The sequence below is a fragment of the Nerophis lumbriciformis genome, linkage group LG13 (genome assembly GCF_033978685.3).
Source record: "Nerophis lumbriciformis linkage group LG13, RoL_Nlum_v2.1, whole genome shotgun sequence".
Taxonomy (NCBI): domain Eukaryota; kingdom Metazoa; phylum Chordata; class Actinopteri; order Syngnathiformes; family Syngnathidae; genus Nerophis; species Nerophis lumbriciformis.
Genome location: NC_084560.2, coordinates 12,859,502 through 12,876,285, shown reverse-complemented (window position 1 = coordinate 12,876,285; position 16,784 = coordinate 12,859,502). Strand labels below are relative to the sequence as shown.

The window sequence follows — 16,784 nt, the reverse complement described above, 5'->3', positions numbered from 1 at the left end:
GTTTGCAGGAACCCCAAATCAACTGTTTTTCAGATGATGGCTATAAATTAGACAGAGTGAAAGGTGATATCGAGTTCCATAACGTCTCATTCTACTACCCATCTCGACCTGAGGTCAAGGTAAAAGTTGTTCCAACCACAAAAATTTAATGTAGGCTTCATGTATCATTTATATAACTACAGTAGAGAACCCCTTTTCAGATTTTAAATGATCTAAGCATGCAGGTGAAAGCAAGTGAAACCACTGCTTTTGTTGGTCCGAGCGGATCAGGAAAAAGCACGGCAGTCCAACTCATCCAAAGGTTTTATGACCCAAAGCACGGAAAGGTGAGGTTTTTTTTACATAAAATGCTAAATGTAAGTGGAAGATTGAACAACTTTGTGTAAAAACACATTTAAAACTTTGACTTTAGGTGACTTTGGATGGTCATGACATCCGAAGCTTAAACATGAAGTGGCTTCGGTCTCTTATTGGCATTGTAGAACAAGAGCCGGTGCTGTTTGCAACAACAATTGCAGAAAACATCCGCTTTGGGAAACCTGGAGTGACCACGGAGGAAATAATCCAGGCAACCAAAGAGGCTAATGCCTATAATTTTATCATGGATCTTCCACAGGTATGTTGGTGAAAATCCTTGTACTTTTAGCGCTATGATGGCTTTATACACATGACTGACTTTGACCTTTGTGGCCCTGGAAAAGGTTCATTTAGGTGTGCATATTTACCAAAATATTACTGAAATGTTAAATTTTTGGCCAACTGTTGAATATTTGGGCTAAGGATATTGCACAGTTCAGATTGTTATGCAGAAAAGAGAAACCAAACTATGGCATCAATGTGGCTGTATTGGTCTCACATTCGCTTATTTAGCCAGACTTATTGAGCTATGCAATAACTCTGGGGCTGATTCCTTCGATTTTGTCTATAGTCCACCATCAGCCGAATCTATTCCGTTTTTTTGTTGTTTTTTTTAATAGAGAATGTGATGATATATAGTAGTGTATACTGACTGTTAACTAAGTGTCACACGAATGTGTTCCAGAACTTACACATATTTTAAAGTCCAATATGGATAGTTAAAAGGAATACAGTCTTTCATTAACGCGAACAAAACACATTTCTTATTTGCGACTTTTTCCACATAAAAAAAAGGCGTAACCAACGTTTGTGATTTTCTCGGATCTGATGCAGCACCAAAATGACATCAAACTTGACTAAAAAGAGAATGTAAATGCTGTAAAAAAGTTTCCATATGTGAACAAGCGGAAGGATCATTATCTATCTGGCGACACATCCTGGCGAATCCCACCGGATTCTGAAGACAGCCCAACTTTAAGATTATCTTGACACATACATTTTTCGAACTGATAATCCAGTCTTGGTTTCTTGTACCACCATGAAAGTGTTTTGAATTTAACCAGTAGTGAAATCAAATGTGCTAAGTTGTTAATAATCAAATATGTAAAATTCCTCAAACTTTTAAGTTAAGTTAAGTTAAAGTTAAAGTACCAATGATTGTCACACACACTAGGTGTGGTGAAATTTGTCCTCTGCATTTGACCCATCCCCTTGTTCTACCCCCTGAGAGGTGAGGGGAGCAGTGGGCAGCAGCGGTGCCGCGCCCGGGAATCATTTTTGATGATTTAACCCCCAATTCCAACCCTTGATGCTGAGTGCCAAGCAGGAAGGTAATGGCTCCCAGTTTTATAGTTTTGGGTATGACTCGGCCGGGGTTTGAACTCACAACCTACCGATCTCAGGGCGGACACTCTAACCACTAGGCCACTGGGTAGGCTAAGAGCACTACTCCATGATCAGACTTGTATTAGGGTAAATACTTTATTCTAGCCACATTCAGACTGAAATTCATTAATCTAAAACACACAATTGGCTTTCAAGGTTTTTAGTTCCTTAGGTTTATGCAGTTGAACCGTTCTTAGCAGTCCCCTTACAGTGTTTGTGGGTCTGGTTGTGCAATTTAGGAAGCTTTGATCTTGCAGAGACTTATTTTGCAGAAATTTGACACTATGGTGGGCGAAGGTGGCGGTCAGATGAGTGGTGGACAGAAGCAGAGGATTGCTATTGCTCGAGCTCTGGTCCGTAACCCCAAGATCCTGCTCCTGGATATGGCCACATCAGCCTTGGATAACGAAAGTGAAGCTGTTGTGCAGATGGCTTTGGACAAGGTATGCGATTTACCCGCTGTAAACCAGGGGCGTCAAAATCTTTCTCTGTCACGAGACCCTCAGAGGGTGCAGGAATTCAAGGAAATATAACTGATTCCTGCAAATTATGGCTGGCTTTGCAACTTTGCCTGATCCCCGCAATCTCCCTGTACATTTTAGTTAATCATCCACATTTTCAGCAATTGATTTTGTCTGAGGGCAGCACGGTGGAACAGGGGTTAGTATGTGTGCCTCACAATACGAAGGTACTGGGTTGGATCCTGGGCTCGGGATCTTTCTGTGTGGAGTTTGCATGTTCTCCCCGTGACTGCGTAAGTTCTCTCCGGATACTCCGGCTTCCTCCCACCTCCAAAAACATGCACCTGGGAATAGGTTGATTGGCAACACTAAATGGTCCCTAGTGTTGTCTATCTGTGTTGGCTCTGTGATGAGGTGGCGACTTGTCCAGGGTGTACCCCGTCTTCCGCCCGAATGCAGCTGAGAGGCTCCAGTACCCCCCGCGACCTCGAAAGGGACAAGCTGTAGAAAATGGATGGATGGATTTTGTCCCAGCAGCACTCAAACACAACTGTCTAACCAATTCTGTCTCTAGGGGCGATTTTGCAGCAACTTTTTGAAAATCCAGCAGCGAACTTAGGCATTTTAGGCTATGACAATCACAAAAAAACGCAAAATTCTGGAGGGACTGATTATTACACAATAGGTATGTGACGTTTACCGGTATGATGACAAACCGTGTTCAAATTCCAGATAGTTAGTATTGCTGTTTCCAATTTGAATTATTGTGAAACTGTGATTAATTAGCACACACACTTAGTGATTCTACCCATTTCGAAGAGAAGAAGCTAGAATAGGCTGACCATATTCTGAAATCCCAAAAAGAGGACACATATATGCGTGCCAAGGCGGGCAGCACGCCAAAGCCGGGACTAGGTGAACATTTGCCAATGATACTCGAACTTGCTTTATAAATAATATATTTATTTAAATAAAGCATTTTTTCTCCTCTGTTGACAGCAGTGTTGGCGCTAGGAATTTTCAAAATGGGGTCCCAGGGACCCAATCAAGTCATAAAAATGGGGTCCCACAGTAAATTTTTGGGGTCCCACTTTTTTGTAAGTGTTTTGAAAACAAATGACAAATGTATGCATTATCCTGTTATATCTCACATTCTATATTAAGTTTTGGAAAAAGGTTGTCATAAACGTTATTTAATTCATTAAAAAAAATAATACAAAAGAAAACAAATGTGTATGTAAATGTATTCAGTTACAAACATTCATTCACTTTCTTCTTTCCTTCATGGATGTAAACTACCAGCAACTAAACGCTGCTGGTAGTTTTTTCTATGTTTTTATTTAATAAGTTGTAGCTTTATTTATTTCAGTATAAAAGTGTAAAAAGTGTTTTGCTTCGGTCTGATGATAATGGTGTGCCAGGGCATACATACATTTTATATTTAACGCTTAAATCTCTAGAGTCTACATCAACATCAGATCTATTCCTCATTTCAAAATGTTTTAGTTTTTTTTATGTTGTTTTTTTGTTTGTTTGTTTTCCGCCCTTTTTTGTCAAACAAAACTATGTTTTTTATGGCAAACACACAAAATATGCAAAATCTTCCCCCAAAAGTATTTTTCAAAGTGGAATATTTGATGGGAAGTAATCGGAAACTTTGATAGGTCAATAATTCATAATAACATTGATTTTGATTCAATATTATGTTTTGAGCAATGACCGTTCGAAAGAAAAAAATACAGCTTTGTTTTATTAGTCAACATTGCAACTGTGTCTAAATTACATTTCACCTTTACGCTTTTTTATTTTACTTTTGTTATGTTTTTGTTTATTTTAATAGTATTTTTAGAATGTGCCGTGGGCCGTAAAAGGTAAAAAAAATCTGCGTCCTTTCTGATTTCAATGCGTTAAAAAGACACAAAAAGTGCGTTAACGCCAACACTGCTTGACAGTATAACAAAATAAGTTACACTTATATTCTGTAACATTCACAGTTTTGGAAAAAAGTGCAGAGGTGGAAATATTCAAAATAACCTCTTGTATATAATCTAATCATAAATAATGCCTCAAAACAAGTTAATTACATTTAAAAAAAAACAGCAGAGCTCTCGCCCTGCACAGCTGTTTTGTGCTTTGTAGTGTCGATATGGGCTTGTAGATCGTTGGCCCCTTTATTTGCCACAGATATATACGTTCCTGCTTTGCACACAGTGCATTCTGCTTTCCATGTGTCACGGCCAGGACGAAAACACAGATACTTTTCCCGCAAATCATCAGTGAAGTTACATTTACGTTTCGGCTTCTCTCTTGTGTCCTGTCTCTCAACTGTCTCGCTCTCTGTCTCTGCCCCTCCCTCATGAATGTTACTGCGTGTGAACACCTTCACAATTTGTTTTGTTTTTAACCCTTTCTTAACCCTGGACGTACATTGAAAATACACGCAACCCTAACTCAAAATACCGAACATTTGAGGCATTTAAGAAACCCCGCCCGGACAGCCCCGCAAAAAAGGACATGCCGGGGAAAAGAGGACGTACAGTATGGTCAGTCTAAGCTAGAACACTAATTGCTAGTTAGCTTAAATGCTAGCCTGAATACAACCAACGTTTTAAAAATAAAACTTGGTTAAAATATTTCAGTGTACTTTTTGTGCACATTCAAAACTACGATGATAATGTTAACCGTGATAATGTTGGACAAAATATTCGTGACATGAAATGTTCATGTCATTAGATCGCTATTAACTAGGGATGTCCGATAATGGCTTTTTGCCGATATCCGATATTCCGATATTGTCCAACTCTTTAATTACCGATACCGATATCAACCGATACCGATATCAACCGATATATGCAGTCGTGGAATTAACACATTATTATGCCTAATTTGGACAACCAGGTATGGTGAAGGTACTTTAAAAAAAAAATAAAAAAAATAAGATAAATAAATTAAAAACATTTTCTTGAATAAAAAAGAAAGTAAAACAATATAAAAACAGTTACATAGAAACTAGTAATTAATGAAAATGAGTAAAATTAACTGTTAAAGGTTAGTACTATTAGTGGACCAGCAGCACACACGTGCTTACGGACTGTATCCCTTGCAGACTGTATTGATATATATTGATATATAATGTAGGAACCAGAATATTAATCACAGAAAGAAACAACCCTTTTGTGTGAATGAGTGTGAATGAGTGTAAATGGGGGAGGGAGGTTTTTTGGGTTGGTGCACAAATTGTAAGTGTATCTTGTGTTTTTTATGTTGATTTAATAAAAAAAAATAAAAAAAAAATAAAAAAAACGATACCGATAATAAAAAAACTGATACCGATAATTTCCGATATTACATTTTAACGCATTTATCGGCATCTCTAATATTAACCAATTGCCTTTGAACAATAATAGTATTTATTAACAAACTGATGCAAAACTTACTTTGGAATCAGAAGTCAAAGTGAAAATGAGATGTTTTACTTTGGCGAGTCTATAATTTAGTTTGAAAATGGGTTCAATGAAAAAAAAAAAAGCTAGCAATAGCTTGTTTCAAATATATCGATTGATATTATTTTCCTGTCGAAATTTGAATACATTAATCAACATTAATTATTTCCAGACTTTTGCGGACCATGTAAAACGAAGAGGAAGGCCAGGTGTAGCCTCCGTGGCTTGAGTTTGACACCCGTACACACTTTGGTGGTGAAATCCCTCTCTTGATTGCAGGTGCGTGTGGGCAGGACCACAATTTCCATAGCCCACCGACTTTCGACTATCAGGAAAGCTGATGTGATCATTGGATTTGCATGTGGACAGGCTGTGGAGAAAGGAACCCACAGCCAGCTACTGGAAAAGAAAGGTGTCTACTTTACTCTGGTCACCCTGCAGAACCAAGGTATATCAAACACAGATCCAGGTAGGGTCATCGACTCCTTATCCTTCAATATATATTTTCTTCAAACGTTATATCTGCTTATGTGACTTGTGTAGACGTGGTCTTATTCTGTCAATCTTTTTGACTTGTGGGTCACTGCATGGTGTAAAACTTGTAGATAGAGGGTGCTATTGTCTAACTTTGTCAACTTAAATCTTCCTGAATCCTGACTAAAGTTTCCATGTTCAATCAGGTAATAGCAGAGGTGTGGACTTGAGTCACATGACTTGGACTCGAGTCAGACTCGAGTCATGAATTTGATGACTTTAGACTCGACTTGACAAAATGTAAAGAGACTTGCAACTCGACTTAGACTTTAACATCAATGACTTGTGACTTCACTTGGACTTGATCCTTTTGACTTGACATGACTTGCCACGACTTGCCACTTTCCCCAAAATCCAAAGCTTAAAAAGTTATTTGGGAGCGCTCCGTATTTTTCATTTTCTCCGTCTGTCTATCAGCGTGTTGTTCCTGTCAGTGTGTGTGCTCTCAGTACAACAGCCAATCAAATTAGATCTACGTTGTTTCATCACGCAGCATTCATCCAATCAAATTGCAGGACAACCAATGAACAAGAGTTGTCCAACAACGTGCCAGTGAGAAACAATTATGCCAAAGTTGGTTTCGTTCGGGTATAAAAACTACGACTTGGTCAACAAAAAAAGAATTGCCGAATGCAAATCACGCAGTTCGAATATTACAGACGGAGACGCAACAACTTCCAACTTCGTTCGACATTTGAAGTTGCACAAAGAAGTGTAAGTTTTGAATGTAAGATAACGTTTATTGGCTAAGTAACGTGACTTTTATTTGCTGTGTAGTTAAATCAGTGAGGCTGCAAACTCACTGCTAACGTTATAACCATAGACATCTTATAAGTAAACGCAGCATCGACCGCTACTGCCTACTGGCGCAGACGAGACGCGTGGCCGCCATCTTGGAGTGGTGATCCGCTCCACTCAGTGCAATTCATTTGGCAGGAGCAATGAACTGTCAGCGCATTTAATTCATCTTACCTCACTGAATACCACTGATTTTCCACGCGTTTTTTTGTCATACGTGTAGCGATTATAACAGACACATGTTTTGGCGTGTTTTATTATTCATAGTTTGCTTAACAGTAATATAATATTCTTATACACTATAAGTGACCAGACGTCCGAGATCAAAACTGGGAATATAATCCCAGAGAAGGGGAAACAAACGGTAAACTATTTTTAAATTGAAGAAACAATATGATTAGGTTATATATACATATGCGTGTATCCTACATAAACAATGTATGAATACATTAGATATCTATATATCAGGGACCTATAGACTGTATCTCTGTTGCTGCAGCAGCAGAGAGTTTATTCTGTCTTGACACTTTGTATTGATATTTTCTATTACATTCTTCCCTTAAATGATAATGTTTGCAGTGATTGTTTTATATGTATTATTTTATGTAAGTCGCTTTGGATAAAAGCATCTGCCAAATACTTAAACATATATAAACACCTGAAAGTCTTCATATCAGCTAAAACCACCAATCTGTTTCACTGGATTCAGAATAAAACCAAATTCTGTTTTACCCAACAATGTTAGTATTTGAATATTGTTACTTGAAGACTTATTCCTGGTTACAATTATACTGTTAAGAAAGTAGTGTCTTATACTTTGCCTAAAATGAGAATGCATCATAATCAGTGGCGGCTGGTGAATTTTGTTTTAGGTGGGGCTGAAAGTTTGTAAAGCAAACCCCTGTAGAGGCGTCATCCTCCCCCAGAATATTTCTTTGTGATTTTCACATACAAATATTGAAGATCTTTGATCCTTCTCAACTCTGTGGTAATATTATTTTCATAAAATACAACCAATAGTACGTTAATGTTGAATCTTACTTGTGAAAAGTAATCCCCCGATTCCTATTTTTAACAGTCCGCTCATTTGAGCAGGAAAACGCTGAACACCAGCCCGGCATCTTTGTTTTCTACCTGTCAACTGTCAGTTCAGGCTGCTCGCCGGCTCCTTATCAGCACTTCAAGATGGCGGCCAAATTGCTCACGTCACAGCAACCAATGCTGCGTCTACATATAAGATGTCTATGGTTATAACGTCATTGCAAACACTGCAATCTGTTGCGTCCACTGCAGTTTGCTACCTTATTCATACTTTTTGTCAAGTGATTTTTTTTTAAGCAGGGTTGCTTGAGGTACCTATACATAACGTTACGTTAGTCAATGTATCACACACAGTAACGTAACGTTAGTCAATGTATCACACACAGTAACATTACGTTAGTCAATGTATCACACACAGTAACATTACGTTAGTCAATGTATCACACACAGTAACGTAACGTTAGTCAATGTATCACACACAGTAACGTTACGTTAGTCAATGTATCACACACAGTAACATTACGTTAGTCAATGTATCACACACAGTAACGTAACGTTAGACGGTGGTCAGCAGCACCGCGTATTTTAGCCACCTACAAAAAGACAAACATAGTCAAATAAAGGTCAGTTAAAATGTATACTATATTAAGAATATGTGTACATATTGCATAGGGCCCTGACATCTAAAAAGTACAACTCTGTTCATTGTTATGTTCATATATTTGTTATGTTTTTCATGTGTACGCACACATCAACACACATACAGTATGAGATGAGATCAATGAGATAAGGTAAGAACAGGATAGAAACTGCTGTGGAACTAGTTACAATGCAATATGCCATGGAAATACAATGTTAACACTTTTGTGCAAATAAGTACAGTTGCACTTGTTTTTTTCAAATGTGTTTATTCTGTAAAGGAATAAGTTACATGTTTAAAATGACTGGTTAATAGTGCTATTTTGAAGTGCAATGTCAGCACTATCTTTTTCCCTGCAATTTCAAATGCACTTGTTTTAATAAATAAATACAGCGTTTTAAAAGCATACACAATCTGTGTAAATATATTAGTCTGTGGTTAAATGACTTGAAAGGACTCGAAACTCAAAATGCAGGACTTGGGACTTGACTTGGGACTTTCCAGTCTTGACTTTGGACTTGACTCGGACTTGCCCTGTCTTGACTCGGGACTTGACTCGAGACTTGAGGGCAAAGACTTGAGACTTACTTGTGACTTGCAAAGCAATGACTTGGTCCCACCTCTGGGTAATAGTATTCTGTTTTCGTTTAATATACTTTGCGCCACATGGATAAACAACATTTGTCAGACTGAGACTGAGTGCTTAAGGGTATTTCAACCGTTAAATACTGGTATTTCTCTTAATATGTTCCCTTAGTGTGACCTACCAACAAATTCAAGCCAACATTTCGTTGTCACAGTTGGCATGCATTCTTACATTGACATTTAGCTTGCATTTCCTCTTTCTATGGTCCCTGTTCTGCTAATGGTGAGATTGGAATGTCGGAAAAAATATGTTGCTTTGTTTTCGCCAATAAAATCAGTCAATTGATGATATATTCTCTCTTATCAGTGACCGTCAGTGGCAATACGGAGGAAAACTTTGAATTAAAAGCAAGTCATTTCAGCCAAGGCAGCAGACGGTCCAATAAAAGGTGCGGTAAAATCTACCGAAAAGAAACACACATTGTCAGATAATGAGTTAATTCAGTTTTCTCCATATTATTCCCACAGGAGTTCAATTCGACTGCGATCTCAGAGCAACTTGTCCAATGATTACGGCCCTGACACAGTATCCAACAGTCTCAGGATCTTGTCCAACCAGAAGATCATGCCAGACAGTGTAATGAAGCTTTTCTTTGCTATCTGTCATGTGGAAATCAGACTAGTGTAACGGGGGCCAGCACACTTGCCTCTTATGCGGAAGACCAGGGTTCGCTTCTCCATGCGGAATGGGATAAAGACTTAGACTTAGACTTTCTTTTTATTGTCATTCAAATTTGAACTTTACAGTACAGATACAAACAAAATGTTGTTGCATTAGCTCATGGTAGTGCAGGATAAAAGAGCAATAAGGTGCAGATATAAATAAATAGATTACTGTACAGATAAATATATTGCACTTTTGCATATGCATCCACGTTTATGGATGTATGTTATATTGTCTTTATATTCCAGACAGTTAATCCATTTTGGGGGGGAATTGAGGGGATTATTATGATGCGTTCAAGAGTCTTACGGTCTGAGGGAAGAAGCTGTTACAGAATCTGTAGGTTCTGCTGAGGCTGCGGAACCTCCAGCAGTGAAAACAGTCCTTGGTGGGCGTGGGAGGAGTCTCTGCAGATTTTCTGAGCCCTGGTCAGGCAGCGGCTTTTTGCGATCTCCTGGATAGGAGGCCACGCGTGTTACACTCGGAATAACCTAATGTGAATATTTAACAGGCAGTTTTTGAGGAAGATGAAGACGAACATCTGGAGACAGCCCCAGTGGCACGGATTCTCAAGTACAACAAGTCGGAGTGGCCCTACATGCTGCTGGGCTCTCTGGGAGCTGCAGTCAACGGCTCTGTTAACCCTATCTATGCTGTCCTGTTCAGCCAAATTCTCGGGGTGAGGGCTTCTTGCATCCCTTAGAATATGAACTTATTCTCTGTTTTACTGTTTGATGTTGCATTGTTCTGCATATAGACCTTTGCCATCGGTGACGTGAGTGAGCAGAGGGAGCAGATCGATGGGATATGCCTTCTGTTTTGCATCGTGGCAGTGACCAGTTTCTTTTCGCAGTTTTTACAGGTTGGCACTAACATTAGCACTTTATGTCAGCTTGACATAGAAATATGGTTCGACTGCAGATTTGATGTTCCAGGGATTTGCCTTTGCAAAGTCCGGAGAGTTGCTGACGCGGCGCTTAAGGAAATTGGGCTTCCAGGCAATGCTGAGACAGGAGATTGGCTGGTTTGATGACCCCCGAAACAGCCCCGGAGCTCTGACCACTAGACTGGCCACTGATGCCTCCATGGTCCAGGGGGTGAGTACAGGGCCTCGATAGTGTGGAATAGAAAAAAAACACATCTTATGGGCTTAGCGGGTATCTGAATTGTGTTTACGCCGGCTGCATGTACGACACTGCTGTTGTGTTTTTTCTTTTATTCAATGAGTTTGAAACATAGTGCAAACGTACTGCATTATGGACAATCATTCACACGTATGCCAACACCTTCCAACCTGGAAGTAATGGTCTGTAAGGCAGCAATGTCACATTCTGCTCCATCACCTGACATATAATGGTGCGTTCATGGCATTTTCAAAAATGGCAAGTTTGAATAGAAGCATGTGTTATATTGTTTCACACGCAGCATTTAGTAGGCTGCTAGCGTTAGCGTTAGCCACATACTTGCCAACCTTGAGACCTCCGAATTCGGGAGATGGGGGGGGGTGGGGGGGGGTATATTTATAGCTAGAATTTGCTGAAATCCAAGTATTTCTTATATATATATATATATATATATATATATATATATATATATATATATATATATATATATATATATATATATATATATATATATATACCGGATTTTTCAGACTATAAGTCGCCGTTTTTTTCATAGTTTGGCCGGGGGTGCGATTATACTCAGGAGCGACTTATGTGTGAAATTATAGAGACATTACCGTAAAATATCAAATAATATTATTTAGCTCATTCACGTAAGAGACTAGACGTATAAGATTTAATTGGATTTAGCGATTAGGAGTGACAGATTGTTTGGTAAACGTATAGCTTGTTCTATATGTAATAGTTATTTGAATGACTCTTACCATAATATGTTACGTTAACATACCAGGCACGTTCTCAGTTGGTTATTTATGCCTCATATAAAGTACACTTATTCAGCCTGTTGTTCACTATTCTTTATTTATTTTAAATTGCCTTTCAAATGTCTATTCTTGGTGTTGGGTTTTATCAAATACATTTCCCCAAAAAATGCGACTTATACTCCAGTGCGACTTATATATGTTTTGTTTCCTTCTTTATTATGCATTTTTGGCAGGTGCGACTTATACTCCGGTGCGACTTATACTCCGAAAAATACGGTGTATATATATATATATATATATATATATATATATATATATATATATATATATATATAAATAAAATAAATATTTGAGTTTCAGTGAATTCTAGCTATATATATATGTATGTATGTATGTATGTATGTATGTATGTATGTATGTATGTATGTATGTATGTATGTATGTGTGTATATATATATATATATATATATATATATATATGTGTATATATATATATATATATGTATATATATACACATATATATATATATATATATATATATATATATATATATATATATATATATATATATAAATAAAACAAATACTTGAATTTCAGTGTTCATTTATTTACACATATACACATACATAACACTCCTCTATTCATTGTTGTATTTGAAAGTGCAAGTAGCCAGTAGCACAGCCTTTGAAGGAGCATAGGTATGGGCAGTGTAATATACTGGGTTGGAGTCAATAACCAGGCGAGGTGATGAAGTTATGTTTCTTTACTTCATACTTCAGAACCGACTCCCACACTTGCCGTCAGAGTGCGCAATATAACGTAAACCGTTGGCCAACCAAAAAGTAACCACAGAACACTATACCCAACCAGGAGATGGCAACAAACAACTTAGATCACTCTATTACAGGCAGCATCTGTGAAATTTCATTTGCAGGAAAGGAGTGAGTTTAGGGTTGAATTGTCCATCCTCGTTCTATTCTCTGTCACTCGTCGTCGCCATGACTGTCTCTTCTTCGTTCTTCTGCTTCGTCTCCTTCTTGTTGTGTGTGCAGTTGTGCACTCGCCAAAACCATAGATATTATAACGTGACTGGGCCGGCAGGCTGTTTATATCAAGGAAAAGCGGACGTGACGACAGGCTGTCCTCACTCAGGTCCGCACGGACCTGGAGGGGGCGTGCCTTAAGTCCGGCTGGAAATCGGGAGAAATTCGGGAAAATGGTTGTCCCGGGAGATTTTCGGGAGAGGCACTGAAATTCGGGAGTCTCCCGGAAAATTCGGGAGGGTTGGCAAGTATGGTTAGCTACATTCGGGTTACAAACAACGTACCATATTTTGGGGGGGGGACAAAAAAGATGTCTGTTTACTTGGAGTGATCTGTAAGGTCAAAAATGATTAAATATTCCTTTCAGAGAAAAAGCGCCATATGATCAAAGTATTTTAAAAGTTATAATAGTCGTCCAGTCAAGGCCTGTCGTGTACATACTAGACCTCTGAAATGAAATGGTTGTCTTCTCTTTCCGATGGAAAATTTGCATGTCTGGCAGCCACCTTAGGTTGACATGTCCATGAACCTTTACAGACTTTGCATTGCAAAATTCAAAAGGAGGACAAGCTCGGCTTTGAGCGAAGGTGGCAGGTCATTTAAATGGCTTGTCCAGTGGATGTGCTCATACAGATCTATTTCAACAATTCTACTTATTTTATTCTGGTACCGAGCCTTTGGAACAGAGTCCAATTAGTCTTAGTACGCTCCCTTGCTTTTTTTGTAAAATCCATTTTACGTATATTGGCACCGTGTCCAACTCAGCCATGTGAACAAAAACGTTTGCCTTTAAAAATGGGGACCGCAGCCCACAATGCATTGCAAAATCATATGCCCTTCTGAGCCCATTTGTTCATTTCAAGAACAAGGTCTGCAGTACATCTATTTTTAGGCTAGCACTAGAGTAGCTTTGCAACCATTGAACTTAGTCAAATGATCAACACTGAATTAGTAACCGCATCCATTGCAGGTGACCTTGCACACCTGCGGTGGTTCCTTCCAGGGTTTCTCATTGTTCCCATTGGGTTGAGTTTTTTCTTGCCCTGATGTGGGATCTGAGCCGAGGGTGCCGTTGTGGCTTGTGCAGCCCTTTGAGACTTGTGATTAAGGGCTATTTATATAAGTAAACTTTGATTGGTTGATTGATTGATTGATACAATAGTAAATAAAGTACTCGATACTGCAAACAATGCAGTATTAAACTTTGTAGGGCCACTATTAATTGAAAGGTTTAACCTTCAAGATGTTTGGAAACCGGCAGTACGGTGCGACAGGGGTTAGTGCATGTGCTTCACAATAAGAAGGTCCTGGGTTCAATCCCCGGGCTCGGGGTCTTTCTGTGTGGAGTTTGCATGTTTTCCCCGTGACTGCGTGGGTTCTCCTCCGGCTTCCTCCCACCTCCAAAGACATGCACCTGGGGATAGGCCCCTCCCACCTCCAAGGACATGCACCCAGGGATAGGCCCCTCCCACCTCCAAAGACATGCGCCTGGGGATAGGCCACTCCCACCTCCAAAGACATGCACCTGGGGATAGGCCCCTCCCCCCTCCAAAGACATGTGCCTGGGGATAGACCCCTCCCACCTCTAAAGACATGCACCTGGAGATAGGTTGATTGGCAACACTAAATGGTCCCTAGTGTGTGAATGTTGTCTATCTGTGATGGCCCTGTGATGAGGTGGTGACTTGTCCAGGGTGTAGCCCGCCTTCCGCCCCAATGCAGCTGAGATAGGCTCCAGCACCCCTGTGACCCCGAAATGGACAAGCGGTAGAAAATGGATGGATAGATGTTTGGAAAGCTTGCAAATAAATGGCAGGGTTGATTGATTGATTGATTGATTTTTGATTGAAACTTTTATTAGTAGATTGCACAGTACAGTACATATTCCGTACAATTGACCACTAAATGGTAACACCCGAATAAGTTTTTCAACTTGTTTAAGTCAGGGTCCACTTAAATTGATTCATGATACAGATATATACTATAATGATAATACAGTTATCACACAAGATAAACATCAGAGTATATACATTGAATTATTTACATTATTTACAATTCGGGGGGTGGGGGGGGGGGGGTACGTTTGGTTCATATCAACACTTCAGTCATCAACAATTGCATCATCAGAGAAATGGACATTGGAACAGTGTAGGACTGACTTGGTAGGATATGTACAGCAAGTAGTGGATATAGAGATAGAGATCAGAGAGCTTAACAATAAGAATAAGTATCTACATTTGATGATTTAGATTTGGTTATTTACAATCCGGGGAGGTGGGATGTGGAGGGGTGAGGGTGTTAGTCAAGGGTTGAAGTTGCCTGGAGGTGTTGTTTTAGTGCGGTTTTGAAGGAGGATAGAGATGCCCTTTCTTTTACACCTGTTGAAAGTGCATTCCATATTGATGTGGCATAGAAGGAGAATGAGTTTAGACCTTTGTTAGATCGGAATCTGGGTTTAACGTGGTTAGTGGAGCTCCCCCTGGTGTTGTGGTTATGGCGGTCATTTACGTTAAGGAAGTAGTTTGATATGTACTTCGGTATCAGGGAGGTGTAGCGGATTTTATAGACTAGGCTCAGTGCAAGTTGTTTTACTCTGACCTCCACCCTGAGCCAGCCCACTTTGGAGAAGCGGGTAGGAGTGAGGTGTGATCTGGGGTGGAGGTCTAGAAGTAACCTGACTAGCTTGTTCTGGGATGTTTGGAGTCTAGATTTGAGGGTTTTGGAGCTGCTAGGGTACCAAGAGGGTGTATAAATCCATGCAGTATTTTGTATTTGACAGGCTACAGGATCTCAGATCGGCATGATTGTCAACTCCCTGACCAACATCGGAGCATCTTTTATCATCGCCCTCTACTTTAGTTGGAAGTTAACTTTGGTCATTATGTGCTTCTTGCCTCTCATCGGGCTGTCTGGACTCTTCCAAGCCAAAATGTTGACAGGTTTCGCAAGTGAAGACAAAAAAGCCATGGAGGCTGCCGGCCAGGTCAGTGTTCCCCACACCATGTCAAGTTCCAGCTCATTTTTCTAAGATGGCGTGTTTTGCAGGTGTCCGGTGAAGCTCTAGCCAACATCAGAACCATTGCCGGTTTGGCCAAAGAGAGCTCCTTTGTGGACTCTTACGAGCAGAAACTTGAATCTCCTTATAAATCTGCCAAGAAGAAAGCCAACATCTATGGCCTCTGTTTTGGCTTGTCCCAGTGTGTCATCTTCATGGCATACGCTGCTTCATTTCGATATGGAGGCTACCTGGTTAGCTCTGAGGGGCTGCAATACATGATCGTTTTCAGGTTCAATACTTTTGTCATTTCAAATCTTTGTGTGTGTGTGTGTGTGTGTGTGTGTGTGTGTGTGTGTGTGTGTGTGTGTGTGTGTGTGTGTGTGTGTGTGTGTGTGTGTGTGTGTGTGTGTGTGTGTGTGTGTGTGTGTGTGTGTGTGTGTGTTAGATGAGACTCCTGACAAACTGCTGATATATTCCAGGGTGATATCAGCTGTAGTAATCAGTGGGACGGCGCTGGGAAGAGCTTCATCTTTCACTCCAGATTACGCCAAAGCCAAGACCGCTGCCGCTCAGTTCTTCAAACTATTGGATCGGACACCAAAAATCAGCATAAGCAGCACGGATGGAGAGAAATGGGTTTGTGCATCAAGAACAGAAATGTAATGTCAAATGTCAAATTAATTCTTCTGACCAAATTTCCGCGAAGAGTATTACCGTATTTTCTGGACAATAGGGCGCAGCAGATTATAAGGCGCACTGCCAATGAGCGGGTCTCGTCAGGTCTATTTTCATACAAAAGACACATTAAAGGAGTCTTATTATTAGGGACCGCAATGTCCTTTTGGGACAGAGGACCCTATTGTATTTAGTGTGTTTTATTATTAT

The 16,784-nt window shown here is 39.7% G+C and overlaps 1 protein-coding gene across 1 annotated transcript in view; it reads left to right on the top strand.

The window, feature by feature from the left end:
• Positions 1-16,784, top strand: part of abcb11a (ATP-binding cassette, sub-family B (MDR/TAP), member 11a) — a 49,845-nt gene that overhangs the window by 14,787 nt on the left and 18,274 nt on the right. The window contains exons 12-24 of the mRNA XM_061971672.1: positions 9-119; positions 201-326; positions 413-616; positions 2,016-2,186; positions 5,927-6,116; positions 9,613-9,694; positions 9,774-9,882; positions 10,481-10,648; positions 10,727-10,831; positions 10,905-11,066; positions 15,681-15,884; positions 15,947-16,188; positions 16,379-16,535. Coding sequence (XP_061827656.1) covers positions 9-119; positions 201-326; positions 413-616; positions 2,016-2,186; positions 5,927-6,116; positions 9,613-9,694; positions 9,774-9,882; positions 10,481-10,648; positions 10,727-10,831; positions 10,905-11,066; positions 15,681-15,884; positions 15,947-16,188; positions 16,379-16,535 — 2,031 coding nt within the window. The remainder of the gene's footprint in view (positions 1-8; positions 120-200; positions 327-412; positions 617-2,015; positions 2,187-5,926; positions 6,117-9,612; positions 9,695-9,773; positions 9,883-10,480; positions 10,649-10,726; positions 10,832-10,904; positions 11,067-15,680; positions 15,885-15,946; positions 16,189-16,378; positions 16,536-16,784) is intronic.